This window comes from Choloepus didactylus, chromosome 3 (assembly GCF_015220235.1).
Source record: "Choloepus didactylus isolate mChoDid1 chromosome 3, mChoDid1.pri, whole genome shotgun sequence".
Taxonomy (NCBI): Eukaryota; Metazoa; Chordata; class Mammalia; order Pilosa; family Megalonychidae; genus Choloepus; species Choloepus didactylus.
In genome coordinates, this window is record NC_051309.1 from 127,299,927 (window position 1) to 127,318,492 (window position 18,566).

Here is an 18,566-nt window from a genome sequence, read left to right on the forward strand (position 1 = left end):
TTACTACTTTTTTTAATTTTCATTCACCCATTGGAAAGAAAGAAGGAAGGGTATCCCTGCATGATGGCTTGTCCAGGAATTGGTTTTTGAGCTTGTTTTGTAGTCTTCAAGAGATTTGTGAAGATAGAGAAGAGAAATAAATGAACTCAACAGAGGGCACAGTTAATTAGAAAGATCTCAAAACAAAGGAGAGGGTCCACATGTTTATAGAACTTTAGAATCTGTTGTACAAACAAGTTTGAAGCTCTGTGATGTTGAGTGGAAGTTTTAGGATCACTCACCTATCTTGGCAACAGGTACACTTTAAACAGACATTCTGGAAGCTATTGGAGAGAGGGAGAAATGGGTAGATGTTATTTTACTGAAATTGAAATTCATTTTTAACATTGAGTCTTGAAAGACAAAGCAAAATTTAAGCTATTCTGTTATAAATATGGATGTTTCAAGCAACGTCATCAAAAATGTTCATCTGCATATGAAATATTTCCCATAAGACCAAAAGTTATGACACCTTCTATGGGTTTTGCAAACACATACATACATACATACAATCACAAATAAGTAAAATAATAGGGTGTGCCTTGATGCCAGTTTTCCCATAGAAAAATGTCTTTCAAGTTGATCTTTTCAACAATCTATAAATGTTAAATGAGTTCTGGTAAGAATATTGAATTTAGTTCCCCAAAGCTTTTCATATACTGATTTGGCAAATAATCCCAGTGACCATGGATCTGTTTCACCTATTAAAGGCCTGTCTCTGTTTAGAATTTAGTTCCACTAGACTTCTTAACAATCACAATTATTTGAGGTGTTATCAAAAATTTGCTATTCATTTTCCTCAGTTCCTTTTTGTTGTTTCTGTAATTGTGTTCATCTATTATGATTTTCTACATCTTAATCATAAGCAGACCTTCTCTAATGCCCCATGTTATTTTGAGTCTGCAAATTTATGAACATTTCAGAACCAACTACAGTATGGTTACCTCTATGTACCAGCATCGGATTTGGCAAAATAGAAATTATAAATTAATCATTTTTTTATTTCCCATAACATTAGTAGAGTTTTATGCTAGTATTATTATATAATAAAGAATGAAACTCATGGCTTTAGACTGAATCACCAGTGACACTCCATTAGCCCCTAATCACTGTCACCTACATACCTTTGTCAGTAATTTCAAAATTTTCATACTTGGCTTACTTTCATTCTTTCTAATACTACTTTCTACAAAATGTTGGGCAATGTCAATATTCACAATGATGATCCTTCTCGTACTCTGATTTGCCTCAGAATTCCTTAAACTAAACACCTCTCCAACAAATCTTCTAGCTTTCACAACTCACTTCCATTTTTCCCCAGATTTTATAGTTAATAATGAGTGCAGCCTATTCAAATTTCAAACTGAAATATTAATTTTTCTTCCATTTCTTGCCACATCTCTTAACTTTTTACAACATTTGGGAATACATTTCTTTTATCCCCAATTTATTTCCCTTCCTCTCTTTATGTTCTCACTTATTTTTGTAACACACTTGATTCAGTGATTGAAGAAGCAAAATAAATAAGCACTATTAGAAACCAGAGATGTAGAGCAGTAGCTATAGGCGAAGGTCACCATATAGGATATGTAACCTTTATCAGTAGAACTCAGACACTGTCCCCATTTGACCACTTACCTTTTTCTGGTCAACCCAACCAGAGGCTGAAAAGTTAGGGTGTCTAGCTGATGAAATCTACAGAAAACAGAAAATACAAGTGCTGAGAAGAGTCTATTCTTTTTGCTCCTTATCGTTTACACTTTTCCCTTATTCTTGGCCAAATTCCTTAGAACACAAGCCTAAGGCCAATTTTTGTGATATGTTTTACTTGAAAATTGGGGTGCCTTCATTTTCCAAGGCTGCTCTGATAAACATCACACTATGGCTTGGCTTAAAAACATGAATTTATTGACTCATGGCATGAAACATTAGATGTCCAAAATCAAGGCATCAGCAAAGCCCTGCTTTCATCTTGAGGTCTGTAAGGTCTGCAGCATTTTGGAGCTGACTTGCTGCAGTGCTTGGAGTCCCTTGGCTTGCATCTCTGCCTCCCATCACATGATAATGTCTTTATCTCCTCCTATGGCTTTCTCAGAAATCTGCATCTGAATTTTTTCTGCTTATAAAGGACTCCAGTAATATGGGTTAAGGTTCACTGTCATTCATTTGGGCCATAACTAAAACATGACTTTAGAAGATCCTATTCACAAATGAGTCCATAATTTAACTGTTAATATTTCTTCCTAAGGTCCTATTTGCAAATGGGTTTTCACACCAACAAGGACACAGATGAAGACTGAGAACATGTCTTTGTTGGTGTACATAATTCAGTCTACAACAGGGGGCTACAATAAAAGGCAATAATTTTTACAGGGGAAAGGGAATTGAAGTAGGGAGGGATGGAAAGCAAATACAAGCGTGTTTATTACTGAGTTGACTGTAGCTTCACAAGAAAACACAGCTGATTATTCAATTATATGGGATACCTCCAGAAAAGCAGTACAATTATGCCTTCGAAAAGTTCATTAGGGGGATGGGCAGGAAGAAAAGGTGTGGGCATGATTTATCTTTCCATTCCTTCCTATCTTCAGTTTCCCATTAGATAAAATTTGTTGCAAGTTTTTTAATTCCTCCATGCAATTTCAGATTGTGTTACCTAGCACTTCTGCCTGCCAGACAGTAAATGTGCATACATATACATGAGAATCTTGTACTTAATATTGTGTATTAAATTATTTAAAATATATGTAGAGGCAAAAAATGAAATTGTTCCATTAATCTCAAAGATAACTGCTAGAAAGGACTGCAGAAATGACCTGTCTCTACAAGGATATAAAAACAATAGCTTAAAATATTTTTAATTTCTAAGAAATTTTATGTTCTTAGAAACATGATGGAATATCCTTGCTCTCACAGTGAAAGAGAATTGAAACAACTTAACCAAACTCTCCAGTACATAAATAATAATATAACTAAATAAGAAGAGTATGACTGTCAAACAAAGTGATGTGATTGAAATTCCTTAGTGGAGTTTATTTAAAACAAGACAATGGGTGCTTAGAAGACAATAAACTTTCATAATTTTATTGTTTGTATTCATATTTCATTGATACTTGGAGATTTTATTACTTAGGAGAAAGCTTCAAACTTAGCTTAAAGATTGAAGAATTAGGTCATGTTTATAACTTAAATGTAAAGAAAGGGACTAAGTGAAGTTAGGGAATCATGAAGACCCATGTGGACGGCAAGATCCTACCTCCTAGTAGGATCGCAAATAAGAAAAGAGATGAGAGCAAGTATACTAAAGCTTTGTTAGTATATAACATCAATTACTGGTATGTTAATTTGTTTCCTTAAGTGGATATAGATTTTCAGTGTGGAATGATTTAGAATTAACTATCAAAATATTAGGAGTATCAGACCTGTACTGTGAATATTGTGTTTTAAGAAGGAAGATATCTGCTCTTAGTTATTTATGTGCTTGTTAAATAATTTACCCTGGTGGAAAATAGCCATGTAAATTTAATATAAAATTTGTATTTAATTAATAAATTTAGTCATAATTTTAGCATAAGTTCTTGCTTAGTTATTCTCATTATTGATGCATCTAACAGAAATTTGTAATTTTATGCATTTATTTATTGGATTTATAAAAATCAAGAGAATTTTTTTGTTGTTGTTATATCAGGCAATTGAATCACTTAAAAGGAAAATGTCTGAGATGATGCAACAACTAAGACTGTTTCCCGCAAAAAACATCATCCATCAACATTGGTACCATATTTTATTCCCCAGCCCCTAAGTATCTAACCAACAAATGTAGGCCATGGTAAAGACCTGAAACTGAGAAGTTGGCTTTCTCCAGCCTTTACCTAGCCTCTGGCTACATTCAGTGAAATTCACATGGGTTCTACTTCTTTCCTCCCTGTTCTACTTCAGAAATTCCACTTAATTGCACATTACTGAAAATCATAATGTCTCATATAAATTAAAATAATTAATGATATATTAAAATAAATATTAAAATAAAAAGGAAATAGTCATTTACCATCACTTCTATTATTGACTTTAGCCATAACTAAAATCAAAATTATTATTAAAATAAATTTTAAAAAAATATTTTCAGTGTTTGTTAAGAAGGCTTTCATTAGTAAATGAGAGTATCATATGAGTAAAGGCTTAGGATTTGGAGGTTCATTTCAGAGGTAATATTATTTTTAAATGTTATTCCTTGCTTGTTATCTATTTTATGGGTCATTTTAATTTATAATATAAACGCAATATTGTTTCCACAAGACACTACTTGATTCCAGATACTGTGAATTTTACCTTGTTGGATGATGGGAATTTTTATTGCTTCCATATGTTCTCGATCTTTGTTCTAGGAGGCAGTTAAATTACTTGGAAACAGCTTGATGATTTCAAGCCTTGCCATTAAACTTTGTTAGGTGGAGCCAGACATCTTTTATTCTAACCCTAAGTTTTCCTCACTCCTGGGTGATAACCTTCTGAATACTCTACCTGATGCTCCATGATTTATAAGGTGTTACACTCTGCCTTTTATGAGCCCTGGGGATTGTTCCCTCTGTTTATTTTAGTTGGTTTTCTAACACAAGTGTACTGATCATTATTCAATTGAAGATTCTTCTTCTTGGATACTCTGTCCTTCAGAGGCTAGCCAGTGGCCTCCTTGGGCTACCATATCTGTCTCCTCTTCTGAGACAGATGGGTTTCACATGGGTTCTGCATACCTGTGCTGTTGCCTGGAATTTCTTTCCAGGAAGTAAACTTAGCTAAGCATCTTCTTCTCTGTATTGGTTTCACATCTCTCAGGGATCACAGTCCTTTTTTGCCTGATGCTTAGTGTCTAAAAATCATTTCCTGTATTTTTTTACAGTTTTTAAAAATTGCATCAGGTAGGAATTTAAATTTGGTCCCTGTTACCAAATCTTGGATGGTGACAGAAGAGCAAAGGAGAATTCTTTGGGTTGTGCTCTGCAAAACATTCTGGAAGGAAAACAACGAAAATTGTACTTGAGGGTTAAATGAGTAAAAGGAGAGTAACTTCACAATAAACTCATGAACACCATGGCCATAGTCGCATGGATGGTCCTGGGTTCAACAACATGGAAAATTTTTCAACAAATTTGACTGGCTTATATCACAAAGAAGTAAGCCAATTGGTAACAGCAACTACTGACCCCGAGTCCCTGAAAAGATAGTACATCTTGAGAGAACAGACAAGTCATCATGAGAAAGGTTCATTTGTGTACTACTTCCACTCCAGAGATAATAACAATGCATCCTTGGTGAAGTAGGAAATTATTTTCAGCTCCAAATACTTTTCCTAAACTCCCTTTCTTCTGCTAGCATCATCATCTATTCACTCAGTGCATGACTTACATCATGGCATTCCACACAATTTTGCTTCTGGGCACAGAATTCACTATTTTTCAAAAGAAGTTAAGTAAAAAGAGCTAAGAAATTATGTGTTTCTGTGGGTTTCTTTTGTCTTTGGTGTATCACATCACCATAAACAGGAGGTCTGAAATCATGGCAGAACGTTCTACTAAAGACTTTGCAGTTGTGTAAGTTGACATATTAGAATTCGTGCATTTGAGACACTGCCCTGAGAATCCTATTCATGCTCTGAAGAAGCTAACAAATATATGGCAGCTTTTCCAAAAGTTTGGATATTGGATCCAAAGAGTTTGAAGTGAGTGGAATCTCTCATTACTTTCTTAAGAACTTATAAATTATTTTTCCATCCCATTGACTCTAAGTTCTCTGAGATTTTTGCATCCAATTATGACTGCTTGTGTTAAGGAACAAATCAAAGCTTGTATTAGATTAGACATAATTACTGGCCTTTTAGGATATTCATGGTGACCCAAAAATATGTGTTGTCTGGGGTTTTCATCTTAACCCTAATAGGGAAATGAGTTTGGTGCTTCATAGTGGGGGCAGGGAGAAGTACGGATAGAACTAAGGTTATTATCTAGGATTCCTCAATACTGTCACTTTCGATCATGAAAATGTACTAGAAGACTTTTGAAACCCTATAAAGGAATATGATTCCAGGAAGGAAACAGAACCTTCAGGAATGACTCTTTGGATCATGTTATTAAATAAAGATCCCTGCTAGCACAGTGTACAGAACATGAACTAGTGATTGGTGAGGAAAGCCACATTTGCCAAATACAGCCTTTGCACAGGTTTCTCTTTCCTAACAATCAAAACTTTGTGTGCTGCCTCAACATCCATCTCATTTCAGCTAAGCCATTTGCCTCAGCACTTTGGCCTAGTTATTAAACAACTCTCCACCCTTGGGGCATAAACTTCCCCAGAACTCAAACCCACATCTGCAGCCACTGAGTGTACCACCCACATGCCTCACCCAGAATCCAAGCTGGCCCCAAATGAGTAGCTAACCATCCCTACTACCCTCGGGCCCCCAGTCTCTTTCCCTTTCTCAGTGCATTTGTTTTAAACTAACCTATCCTTGATTCCCTCAGGAAATCTACTAACCTCCAACCCTGGATAACAATAAAGGCACAAGCCCACATGTCCCTCTCACTCTGCTTGTGTGCTCCACACCCACTGTTGAGCCACCCCATCCAATTGCACTTCCTGGAGACTCCTCATTGCACCCTTCTCTCCCTGGGACCTGTGAAAAGTAAACCATCTTTCTCAGGCATTCCTGTCTTGGTCCACCATTTGTCCTTAGTTAAATTAAAATCCAACTTAACTAATCCAAAACATTCTCCATATTTTCTTACTTACTATTTCATTTAAACTAAGGTGCTCTGATTCCTTTTCCCACTATTTTCACATAATATGTCATTGGTTGATAACTTTGTAATTTAAGCCATAGGTTCCAGAATATTAAAAAGGCATCATGGAGGCTGCCGCCGCTTCTGCCGCCGTCGCCCGCCAGGCTGCGTTCGGTTCGTCAGTGTTCAGTTCCTTCGTACCCATCGCCGCTTCTAAACCTTGCTACGGGATCGGATCCTGCCGGGAAAATGTCTGAAGAGTTTTCGTTGGCAGATGCACTACCCGAACACTCCCCTGCCAAAACCTCTACTGTTAGCAATACAAAACCTGGTCAACCTCCTCAAGGCTGGCCAAGTTCCAACCCTTGGAATAACCCAAGTGCTCCACCTTCTGTGCCGTCTGGACTCCCACCAAGTGCAACACCTTCTGTGCCTTTTGGACCTGCACCAACTGGAATGTATCCCTCTGTGCCTCCCACCGGACCGCCTCCAGCACCTTTTCCTCCTTCTGGACCATCATGTCCTCCACCTGGTGGTCCTTACCCAGCCCCAAGTGTGCCAGGCCCTGGCCCCACTGGGCCATATCCTACACCAAATATGCCCTTTCCAGAGCTTCCTAGACCATATGGTGCACCCACAGATCCAGCTGCAGCTGGTCCTTTAGGTCCATGGGGTTCCATGTCTTCTGGACCATGGGCACCAGGAATGGGAGGGCAGTATCCTACCCCTAATATGCCATACCCATCTCCAGGGCCATATCCCATTCCTCCTCCTCCCCAAGCACCAGGGGGAGCACCACCTGTACCATGGGGCACTGTCCCACCAGGAGCGTGGGGACCACCAGCACCATATCCTGCCCCTGCAGGCTCATATCCCACACCAGGACTCTATCCTACCCCCAGTAATCCTTTTCAAGTGCCTTCGGGACCTTCTGGTGCTCCACCAATGCCTGGTGGCCCCCATTCTTACCATTAAGTTAATGGATGAAGAGATGACGCTTTGCTTTTTGAAGTACATATATATATGCACATGACTGCATATATAAAAATTGCTGATTTCACTATTCTTAGAGGGCATTCGTGAAAGAACAACTCTTGCACCTCTCAGAGAAGATATCTGCCTCTTGTACTTGGATGTACATTTGGAACAATCAGATAAAAACGTAAATCATTCAAATGTGATTTTTATTTGGTTTTCATGGAAAGTTAAAGTGATTAAGTATATTGAATAGCTCTTTAATAGAATTTGTTTAAAACATGAAACTACACACTTAAAAATCTAAGATGATGTGGACTGTTGTTAGAATCTATTTCATTGGCAAGTTAGTTCAAGTATTTTTCTATGATCACTTTTTCCCTAAATAAACACACTTTGAAAACAGTCATATGGCCATAATTTAAACAAGTGATGCCTCTAAACATTTTGAGCTGCTCTATCTATAGGATAAATAAATCTGGTCCTCTTGAGGTTATATTTTGGATATACATTTTAAAACTGTCAGTAATTATTGCCACATGTTGAGTTAATTAACCAGCCAATGTTCTTTGTTATCCTTGAGCTTTGATTAGAAAAAACTTTTTCTTCATTTTGAGTTCCACTTAGCCTGTTTTGTTTTTAGCCAGATGGGTCGTACACCTGTAAAATCTGCCATTTTTGAAAAAAACAATTCTTTTTAATCCTGGCCAACGTGTACATAAATTATGTTCTTACAGAATTGGTGATGTCTTTTTATTCTTTTAGAATATATTATGAGATACCCATATTGCTTTGAGAAGAGCTCAAGGAAAGAAAAATTTTCTTCTTTGTTTTGAACCTCAAGCCAGAGGAAACCCCGGGAATTGCTTCATAGCAACAAGTAATTTGCGTTCCCACAAAACCTGAGGCAGCTATGCTGCCCAGACCATTCCCTGTAGCCCCACTCTCAGTTCTTTAGAAGGAGCACATCATTAATTCCTCCCTGATAATGGAAAACTGGCACACTCCTAGGGATCTACCATAAACATATCGCAGTTACATTTAGAGAACCTTAAGTCATACAAGCATGACTGTTCTCTTTGTACAAGTGCGAATCAAAATATGTATCTGTCTTTCAGTCTGGTTATAATGTGTCGTTTGTCTCCTGCATAGTTTCCTGAATCTGTTTGTAAAGCTTATGGCTAACAGTTCAGTTCTGTATTTGTTGACAGGTAAATAGTTGAATTGCGTGCCATCCATGAAAAAATTATCTAACACATGAAAATAAAAAATTGTAGAACTCTGCAGTTGAGTTTAAAGCAGTGTGACTATGTTGCTTAAATATTGAATATTGTTTGTAACTACCAAAACAACCTACATAGCTTTTTGGCAAAAGATAATGTTCTTAGATTTAGAATAAATGAGTGACAGTAGAGCTGACCTTGTTATTTGTCAGATAACATTTTGAAACTTTTTAATGTATCCATTGGACTTCTAAAATGTATTGTGGATTTCTTGGACCAGTATCGGAGAGATTTATGCTGGATTGCGCTGTTTTTTGTTAGAAATAAAGTATTTAGTAGTTTATTTCTCTTATAATTAAAATGTCAAGAATGCCAAATGCAGCCAATTTAATGGTTTAACAGCTACCTCCTTTTAAGAAAGCAAGATGATCACCCTTGAAAAGGACATTTAGTGTTTAAGCCTTGTTGTAAGTAGATGATAGATTTCAACCTTTCAGAATTGATAAAAGTGGAAAACTAATTTGTTTAGATATTTTCAGATGGGAATGTAGGCAGCTCTTAGTGTGCCATAAAGGGTCTTTTTTCTTTACTTCAAGGGCGAGTAGCAGCTATCTACAACATTCTTGGATTCTGTTGTCTAAGCAGTCTAATTTACAGGGCAGGTGGCTATAGGAGTTGTCATAGTTTAAATTACCAGTCAATATCATAATGTCAGTTAATTGGAAGGATAGGATGACAGGTAAAGTGAGATGGTAGCAAGACTCCTCTCCTTATAGTTTTGGTTGTCTTTACATTGAGATAAGTTGCCATCTCTGGCTTTAAACGCAATCGTTAATGTCATGCTGTAGAGGATGTAGTTTGACTAAAGTAGCAAGTTTGGGAATCTGTAATTACAGAATCCATTGTCTTGGTTATGGGAGAAAATTTTTTATTAAAGAATTTGTAGGGACATAAACACGAGATTAGAGATTACTGCTTCCCATTAGTATAACATTTTTAGTGTCCCACACTACCCTAGATCACTGCCATTTTAGCCCTTTGTTTTTAAGGATTTTCCAAGTGATATTAGGGAGATATTTGTTTGTTTTAATGTAAGAGTAAAATCAGAGGAATAATAAAATTTGCTTTTATATTCTCTCTTTCTGCAAAGCATAATTTCTCTCATTGGGGAAGTTCTTAATTCTTATGGGCATTCTGGACCAAATTTTTAGGTTCAGGGTGGAGTTAAAAGCAGAAGAGGTTTCAGTGAAGGAAGGGGGAAGAGCATCTAGGATTTTTTTTTTTTCTTTACAAAGGAATAATATTGTTTTCAAAACAAGTCATGCTAGGCTGAGATTGGTTTATGGAAAAGAATGCTTGTTAGAAAGTATGTTTGGTCTTGAGGGAACCCAAATTATGGAATATGTATTTGATGAGATAGTTGAGGTATTGAGGAATCGTGTTTCTGTGGTTAGAATCATAGATTTCAAAATAAAATATGTAAGCAGTGCTGAGGTTAAACATAAAAATGATTGAAAAAATAAAACTTTTAAGTGGAAATTTTGCAAGATACAGTATATCTGCCTTAGGTCTTCATTGATACACTCAGTTCTCAAGACTCAAGTGCTCTTTAAAGGAGTACTTAAAATGCTTTGGCTCTTTTTTTTTCTGCAGGACTCAGCCTTACATCGTTTTATGCTTGTGAAGCACTGTTTATAGCTCTAACTCCACAGCCCTGTTTTGTGTAAAGTGTAATGTATTTATCATTCAGGAATAGCCAATACATTTTTTAATTACCTAAGGAGTTCTTTTGTCCGTATTACTATTTATTGTCTTCAGTAGAGAATCATAATAGGGTAGAGAAGAAGGGGTGAATTTTTGGCCTAGGTGAATCACACAACCACAGTGGAAAATGGAATATTTTCTAGGAGAAAAGCTAGTTATACCCATGATATTTTCTCACACAAATAATTAGTGCCACCTACCTATACTCAAGTGTACAACTTTTGAAACCATCTGTGTAGGTGAACATAGCTCTATTTAAAGTTTAAAACACTGTGCCTAATTTGCATATCAATCAGTTGCCTCTTCCTTCTAAATGATTAGTGCCAACGTTTTCCTTCCTCATCCTGAATGATGTAGAACTGGTTTTATAAAATGCCAGAGTTATAAACTCTGGAAATTAAACTTAAGCACAGAGCTTCAAGTGTTTTTTGAAAAGCATAAGCTGTAAATTCAGATAAATTATACTATTAAGCTGTACTATGCATAGAAGGTAGTGAGTGGTTTTCAGGAAAGACTATAATCTTAAAGCAATATTTAATATTGAAGATAGACACTGTTGGTTTGTAGAGTCCTGCCAAGTAGAACAAAAATTGCCAATAAAATCAGTATTAGTAAAGAAATGCCATGCAAACTTCAGGCTCTAGAAGACATCTGAGAACTGCCTTCATTCAATAAACATTTAAATGTTAATGGTCCAAGTGCTATTCCAGATGCCTGAGTTACAGAAATGAAAGATAATCCCTGTTCTTGGGAGGCTCACTCTTAAGGGGTGACATTACTGAATTGATTAGTACATCCATTAGTTTACATAGGTGAACATAGTGTTGCTGGTAGAAATTATGTGTCAGTCTTTGGACATTTTTTAAGGGCAAAGTATGGTTTGGTTTTTTTTTTTTTTTTTTTTTTAGGTAAGAAATTTGATTTTTTTCAAAAGTGTGGTGCTAGTGCAGCTATTCACATGTGCTAAGTAATGTGTTTTTCCTCTCACTTTTCCCCTGGATGAAGGCACTTTCTCTGCCTGTCACTGATTAGCAGATACTGACTTGTTGCCATTAAGTCAACTTGACTTTTTATGCGTGTTCTATACTTTTTTGTATTTTTTCCTGAAATTGTGATCTTTCATCAACTTTTTAATGACAAATTTAATGTATGTAATTGTCTATGCATTTTAAGTTAAACTGCCTAAAATGTGATTTGACACATGTACATTTGTTTGTATTAAGAACTGTAAACAATCTGAGATGTTAGGTTTTATCACCTGCTGCTGTGTTTGTAAACAAAGACAAATGTTGCTTTAAGAAGTAATTATAATTAGGAATAGTCTATGGATGTGATACTTAATATTTTTTAAGATAAACTTGTTTGCTTTTGTGTATTATACCTGAAAATTTTTTTAAAAAATGTATTTTCATGGCTAAAAAAAAAAAAAAAAAAAAAAAAAAAAAAAAAGGCATCATGGAAAGCTAGAGAAGAAATGAGTATCACCAAATGATTTGACGTTGAAGCTGATGCAGTCAGTATCTGGTGAGATTTTGGGTCAACATCTTGGGGGGATAAAGTTATTGATTATACATGCATTGTGCAGGGATATTTTAAAGGGCTAAGGTAAATTTATTTATGTAAAGATAAATTTACTTTGGACAGCTAGCATGATGACAATTGCTTAGCATCTGAACATCCTGAGTATGTTTGGGGGATTGTCCTTGTTATTAGTCTCAGTGGGACACAGATTTAGCTTACCTTGCAAATGCTATATGTACCTCAGACTTCATTAATTAGATTTTGTCAAAAATAAGCAAGAGTCATGTGGAAAAATCTCTCTGACGTGGAAATTGTTATAGCAGGACCAGACCACTTGTTCAGCGGATGCAGCAGTGGGAGGACAAACATCTACTGCTTGGTAAATGCAACAGAGGTGTCTTCACTAGATCAGCAATGTAGCTTGATATGAGGCATTTTCCTACCTCTGTAGCTTTAAACCTAAAATTTTCTGACTTTCCTGAAGATTATGTGAGAAGCACAATACCTTTTTAAAAATTCCTTTTCTACTTATATCATCCACCACAATATATTTGTCTTAACTGAAGTTAAAAATATAAATGATATACTCAGTTTGCAAGTTTCAGTGTAGGACCTCATGTAATACCCTCCTATCTACTCAGTCATTCCTCCTAGAGGATGCAGGAGTAGCTTCCATGACTAGTCTCCTTCCTTTCTTTTGGGACTTCCTGTTCAGCTAGGGTAGATATTCCGCAGGTCTTACATGCTATATGTTTTATAGAAACGGGCCATCCCATGGAAACCTGGCAATTATCTAGCAGTGTGTTAATTAGATGGACAAGGTGGACTGTTTCAGGGGTGAAATAATAGGTCTATTTTCCTACAGAGATAACATACCAGTTCATTTCCCCATAGGTCTAAGGCAGAAAAAAAATTGACAATCCAAGCCACTTTTTTTCTGCCTCCTACATCTATATCCCAAGGATTCTAAACTATGGTGAAGTTATAGAAAATATGTTATTTATTAGCCCCTTAGCTGTAACACAAAAAAGATTTTATATGTAACTGGTATAGTAAAATACAAATGAATTTCTTTGAGAATACAATTGAAGAAACTGTATTTTATAGATTAGTCACTCTGATGTTATACTCTATCGATATTATCAAATTTACCTCAGTGGCTTAGAAATTGAGTATAACATTTGTTGTTTTGAATTTGACATATAAAACTTTATAGGTTCCTATAGTAAAACCTGATGAAGCTAAAAATAAAAACCAAAATCACATATAGATAATAAATCTTTATCCTTCCACATGAAACACAGAAAACTGCTGCCATTACTTTCTAATAAATGAAGAAAAATGGTATATGGAATAGACAAAGTTTTCTTTAGTTTCATATTTATATTTGGAAAATATAAAAAGTCTCAAGCAGAGTCTCACACTTCATTGACTCCATTAATCTTCTTTATTCTTATTATTGTTATTTTTGTTTCCTTCACCTCAGCCACCACATGAATTGTGTGCCTTAGGTATTTTCACTGCTCTGTATTTCTTTATCTCTAATAACCCAACACTCAGAAATAGCTGACCAAAACTTTTTGTCTATTACTCTTCTCTCATTTTCACAGTTCTACTGAAACTGTTCATTCTTTTAAATACTTAATTCCTTTAATTCCTAGATGTTATATTAGTTTTCTCTTCTCATCTGGCTTTGTTTCTCTCCCTATATTCCTCCTGCTATAATCAGAAACTTGAACAATCCATTCACTAATTTTCTAGAATCTCTCTCATTTTGAATTCTTCTCAACTGCTACACCAATCCTTTTATATATCCGTGATCTCCTCTATTCAGCCACCTACTTGATATATTTGATCAAATAAAGGTATAATTAAATTAATATATTTGAAATTGAATGTTTGATTCCCATGGCTCAACCTTCTGTGTGTCCCACCCTCTTCTTCTCTACCATGGTAAATGTCTCCAACAACCTCACAGTTGTCAAGTGAGAAGTTTTAGAGTTACTGATTTTTCTCTTTATTTTAGCCCTAACTTTTTATGCTTCTAATTCCAAAAGTCATTTCAGGTTTTGTCCATTGTTAATTTCCATTCAGAGCACATGTGTACAGTCCCCAAAATTTCATTTGGTGTGATGGTTTGAACCTATGTACTTCAGAAAATTACGTTCTTAAAGTTAATCCAATACTGTTGGTGTGGACCCATTGTAAGTAGGATTTTTGGTGAGTAGGATCTTAACTTAAGTTGAAATGTGACCCACCTCATTCAGGATGGGCCTTCTTCCTCTTATTGGAGTCCTTTATTAGCATGAAATTCAGACACAGAAAAAGCTGCAGAAGATAAGAGAGCAAACCCCAGAAGCCAGAAGTTGAAAGCAATGAAACCCAGAAGAGAAGAGAGAAGCCAGCAGATGCTGCCATGTGCCTTGCCATGTGATAGAGGAGTCAAGGGTTGCTGGTAGCTGGTCTATGGGGAGAAAGTGTTGCCTGATGATGCCTTAACTTGGACATTTTAATGGCCTTAGAACTGTAAGCTTGAAAGCTAATATATCCCCATTGTTAAAAGCTAGTCCAATTCTGTTATATTGCATTTTGGCAGCCCAGCAGACTAAAACACCTGGTAACTTTATTGAAATGGTTTCCTAACGGTTCTTTATCCCTTCCTTCTTGGTGTCCCAGGTACACCACCACCAGTAACAAAAGTCATGGTAAAAATTAAATGTGATCTCATAACTTCCCACCTAAAACCTTTCTAAGATTTCCAGTGTTCTTATTGCTAACTAATTTTGTTCCCTTCATGAGCATTCCTCTAAGGACCAGCATAAACTCATCTCATGCCACCAAATCACTACTCAGTTCTTTGCATGTTCCTTATTTCAGTTGTTTGCATGTACCAAGCACTTTTCTACTTCAACACAGAAAATTTTGTTATCCCTGATTTCATCTTTTCACATGTTTCCTCTTCATTCTTTAAAATAACAGCTTAAATTCTTTCTCCCAAAAGAGCTTTTTTGACAGCTGCAGAAATGGTTCAAGCTATCATAAATTTGTTTCTGTTTTGCTTTTGCTTTCACCATGATTGCTCTCATTATAGTACTCAGCAGAATTAATTAACATTTAATATATTAGTTTATTTATTTATATAATCTCTTTACTACATCACAAGCTTCCTGAGGGGATAATATTTGGAGAACTTTCCATTTTATGCCTAAAGTTGAACAAGCCTCTGGAATCATATTTGTTTATGAGAAAATTTTGGCAATGGAAATATGAGTGACATCTGACAAATACATTCTCTTCCTTTCCATGAATAGCAATGGAAAGAGTCTCCCAAATATTACGATTGATTCTCCTAAACTTGATGCCTTCTAAGTTTAAGCCCTCACAAATTGTTTTATTAGACTCTTCTGGAATTCCCTACTATTATGAACATTTTACATTCCTCTGACTAACCATACCCATCACTGTCCACCACTTTCTCTAAACAAAAGAAAAATCTCAAATAATAATGTAACCTGATATACATTTATTTAATCTATCTTTTCTGAATCTTAATTATATTCCTTTTAGTTTTTACTTTTTTTTTCTTTTTACACATTTTGTTTCAAAATGTAAACTCTATATTTACTCCTCTCACTACCTTAAGTCATGCTCTCTGAATCCATCTTTCTTCTTCTTTATACATAACTTAGGCAGACTCCCAAATCCTAAAATGTAATAAATTCAGTATGATTAAGCCATCAATTAAATATATAAATTAGTACTTATCTTATGCCAAGTACTAGGCAGAATTTGAGTAGGAGAGGGGCTGAATATATTCTTTCTGCCTACTTCCCTTGCTTTTTCAGGGTGATTTTCTCCCACTTTGGGGAATTGGTTTGGGAAAATGAAGAAAAGGCAGAAAAGGCAGAAATTAACACTTACTTCACTGATGCTGCACTGTCCTCTCTTGGAAGTTGCTGCTCCCCTGGTAACACTGACTGTTATTGCCATCTGTAAAGTGGGCATCCACATGCTGATTCAACTGTGGAATAAACGGAAGATTTTTAGGAGGACTTGAAGGGTAGAGATTCACTTCAGATTGACCTCTCCCGGTCATCTCTGATTAAATCATGCATGTCGTAGCATACACCATGTTTTTTTTTCTGAAGGAAGCCTCATTGGATAGAATATTAAAGAGAGGGCTCATGCCTCATCTACCTGACATACAACAACATTAAGGATTATTATTTTGCCTTTTAAGGGAAGAGAGGGAGACTTAGGAATACTGACATGTAGATGCCTCCTGGGAGAAGGAGATGTACAATTCATCGTTTTGCAGTGCCTTCCTATCTGATTGATTGAGCCTTATGACTTCTTCTGTATGGTATAGCAGATAGAGAAATATCTTACCTTTCCAAAAAGGAAGGAGAAAATATTCTACAGAACTTCTACTAGACAAAAGAATAATGACTTCAATAATTTAATTGAATGCATGTTGGGGGAATGAGAAGAGTGATACTCATAATAATTGTAACTTGGGCTGTCTCTTAATAAATCCTTATAATTTATCTTTTATAAATTGTTTTCAATTATCTAGAAATATGCAATTATTTAAATGTCTTGGATTTCTCCTTTGATGCCATCTTAGATGCCAGTACATTTGCAGTTGTTACATTTATAAACATGAGAAAGCAATGTTTTCTTTATAAAAAAACTGAATTTGCTACCCATCCACTCTTTTTGAGTTTTGAGTATTGATTATCTTTTATTTATAACAATTTTATTGAAATAAAATTTACTTAACATATAATTCACCTATTTAAAGTATACAATTCAGTGGCTTTTTGTGGATTCACAGCTGTATACAACTATCAATACAATCACTTTTAAAATAGTCTCATCACCAAAAAAGAAATCCTCTACCCATTAGCAATCACTTTCCATTTCCCACCAGCTGTAAGTAATCACTAATCTACATTCTATCTCTAGAGTTTGCTATTCTGCTAATGTATTATGTCTATGATACATTCTGATTTAATTTCTTTGTGTATGGTAGGTGTTAGGAGTCCAACTTCATTCTTTTGCATGTGCCTGTACATTTGTCCCAGCACCATTTGTTGGCGAGACTATTCTTTCTCTATTGAAGAATCTTGCACCCTTATCAAAATCAATTGACTAATAAATGTGAGGATTTATTTCTAGACTCCAAGTTCCATGTCATTGATCAATATGTCTATTTGTTATGCCAGTATCATACTCCCTTGATTACTTTGGCTTTATAGTAAGTAACTTGAAATCTTAAGTGTGAGCCCTCCAACTTTCTTCTTTTGCAAGATTTTTGACTATGATGGATCCCTTGAATTTTCACATGAATTTTATCATCAGCTTACACATTTCTGCAAAGAGTCCAGTGGAAATTTTAATAGCAATCGCATTGAATTTCTACATCAATTTGGGGACTATTGACATCTTAGCAATATTAAGTGTTCTGATCCATGAACAAGGGGTATATTTCCATTTATTTAGGTATTCTTCAATATCTTCCAACACTGTGTTCAGATTCCAGGGTACAAGTTTTGCATTTATTTTTAAAAATTATTTCTTAAGTATTCTATTGTTTTCAATGCTATTGTAAAAATGCTTTTTAAATTTCTTTTTTGATTAATTGCTAGTGTACAGAATTACAATTGATTTTTATATTACTTCTATAATCTGAAACTTTTCTGAGCTTATTAGTATGAATAGTTTATATGTGGATTCCTTAGGATTTTATATATACAAGTTTTTGTCATCTTCAACTAGAGATAGTTTTAATTCTTCATTTCTAATCTGAATATCTTTTGTTTGTTTATCTGCCTGAATGCCCTGGCTAAAACCTCTAGTATAATGTTTAATGAAAGTGGCAAGAATAGACTTCTTTATGTTCTTCCTTAGCTTAGGGGGAAAGCATTAATTCTTTCACTATTGCGTGTGATGTGAATTGTGGGTTTTCTGTAGATGCCCTTTATTAGATTGAGGAAGTTGCCTTCTCCTTTCAGTATATTGAATGCTTTTAATCTTTGAGGAGTATTATATTTTGTCAATTACTTTTTCTGCATCTATTGAAATGATCATTTGGTTTTAGTCCTATTGATATGTTGCATTAAAGTTATTTACGTTGGGTGTGAAACCAACCTTTCATCCCTGGGATAAATCCTACTTGATCATCCTTTTCAAATGTTGCTTGATTTGACTTGCTAGTAGTTTTCACAGGATTTTTCTATCTTTATTCTTATGATATCATGTCTGCTTT

The 18,566-nt window shown here is 35.4% G+C and overlaps 1 protein-coding gene and 1 long non-coding RNA gene across 2 annotated transcripts; one reads left to right on the forward strand and one right to left on the reverse strand.

The window, feature by feature from the left end:
- Positions 1 to 244: 244 nt before the first annotated feature.
- LOC119528783 lies at positions 245 to 16,273 on the reverse strand. Its single transcript, XR_005215765.1, has 3 exons — positions 16,217 to 16,273; positions 1,678 to 1,734; positions 245 to 323 (listed from the first exon to the last, which is right to left on the reverse strand). It is a non-coding gene; the product is annotated as an uncharacterized LOC119528783 (long non-coding RNA).
- Positions 6,957 to 8,485, forward strand: LOC119528782 (MAPK-interacting and spindle-stabilizing protein-like). The gene has a single exon (XM_037829042.1). It carries the CDS (start codon positions 7,062 to 7,064, stop codon positions 7,785 to 7,787), a length of 726 nt encoding a protein of 241 aa, XP_037684970.1. The 5' UTR covers positions 6,957 to 7,061; the 3' UTR covers positions 7,788 to 8,485.
- Positions 16,274 to 18,566: the final 2,293 nt, after the last annotated feature.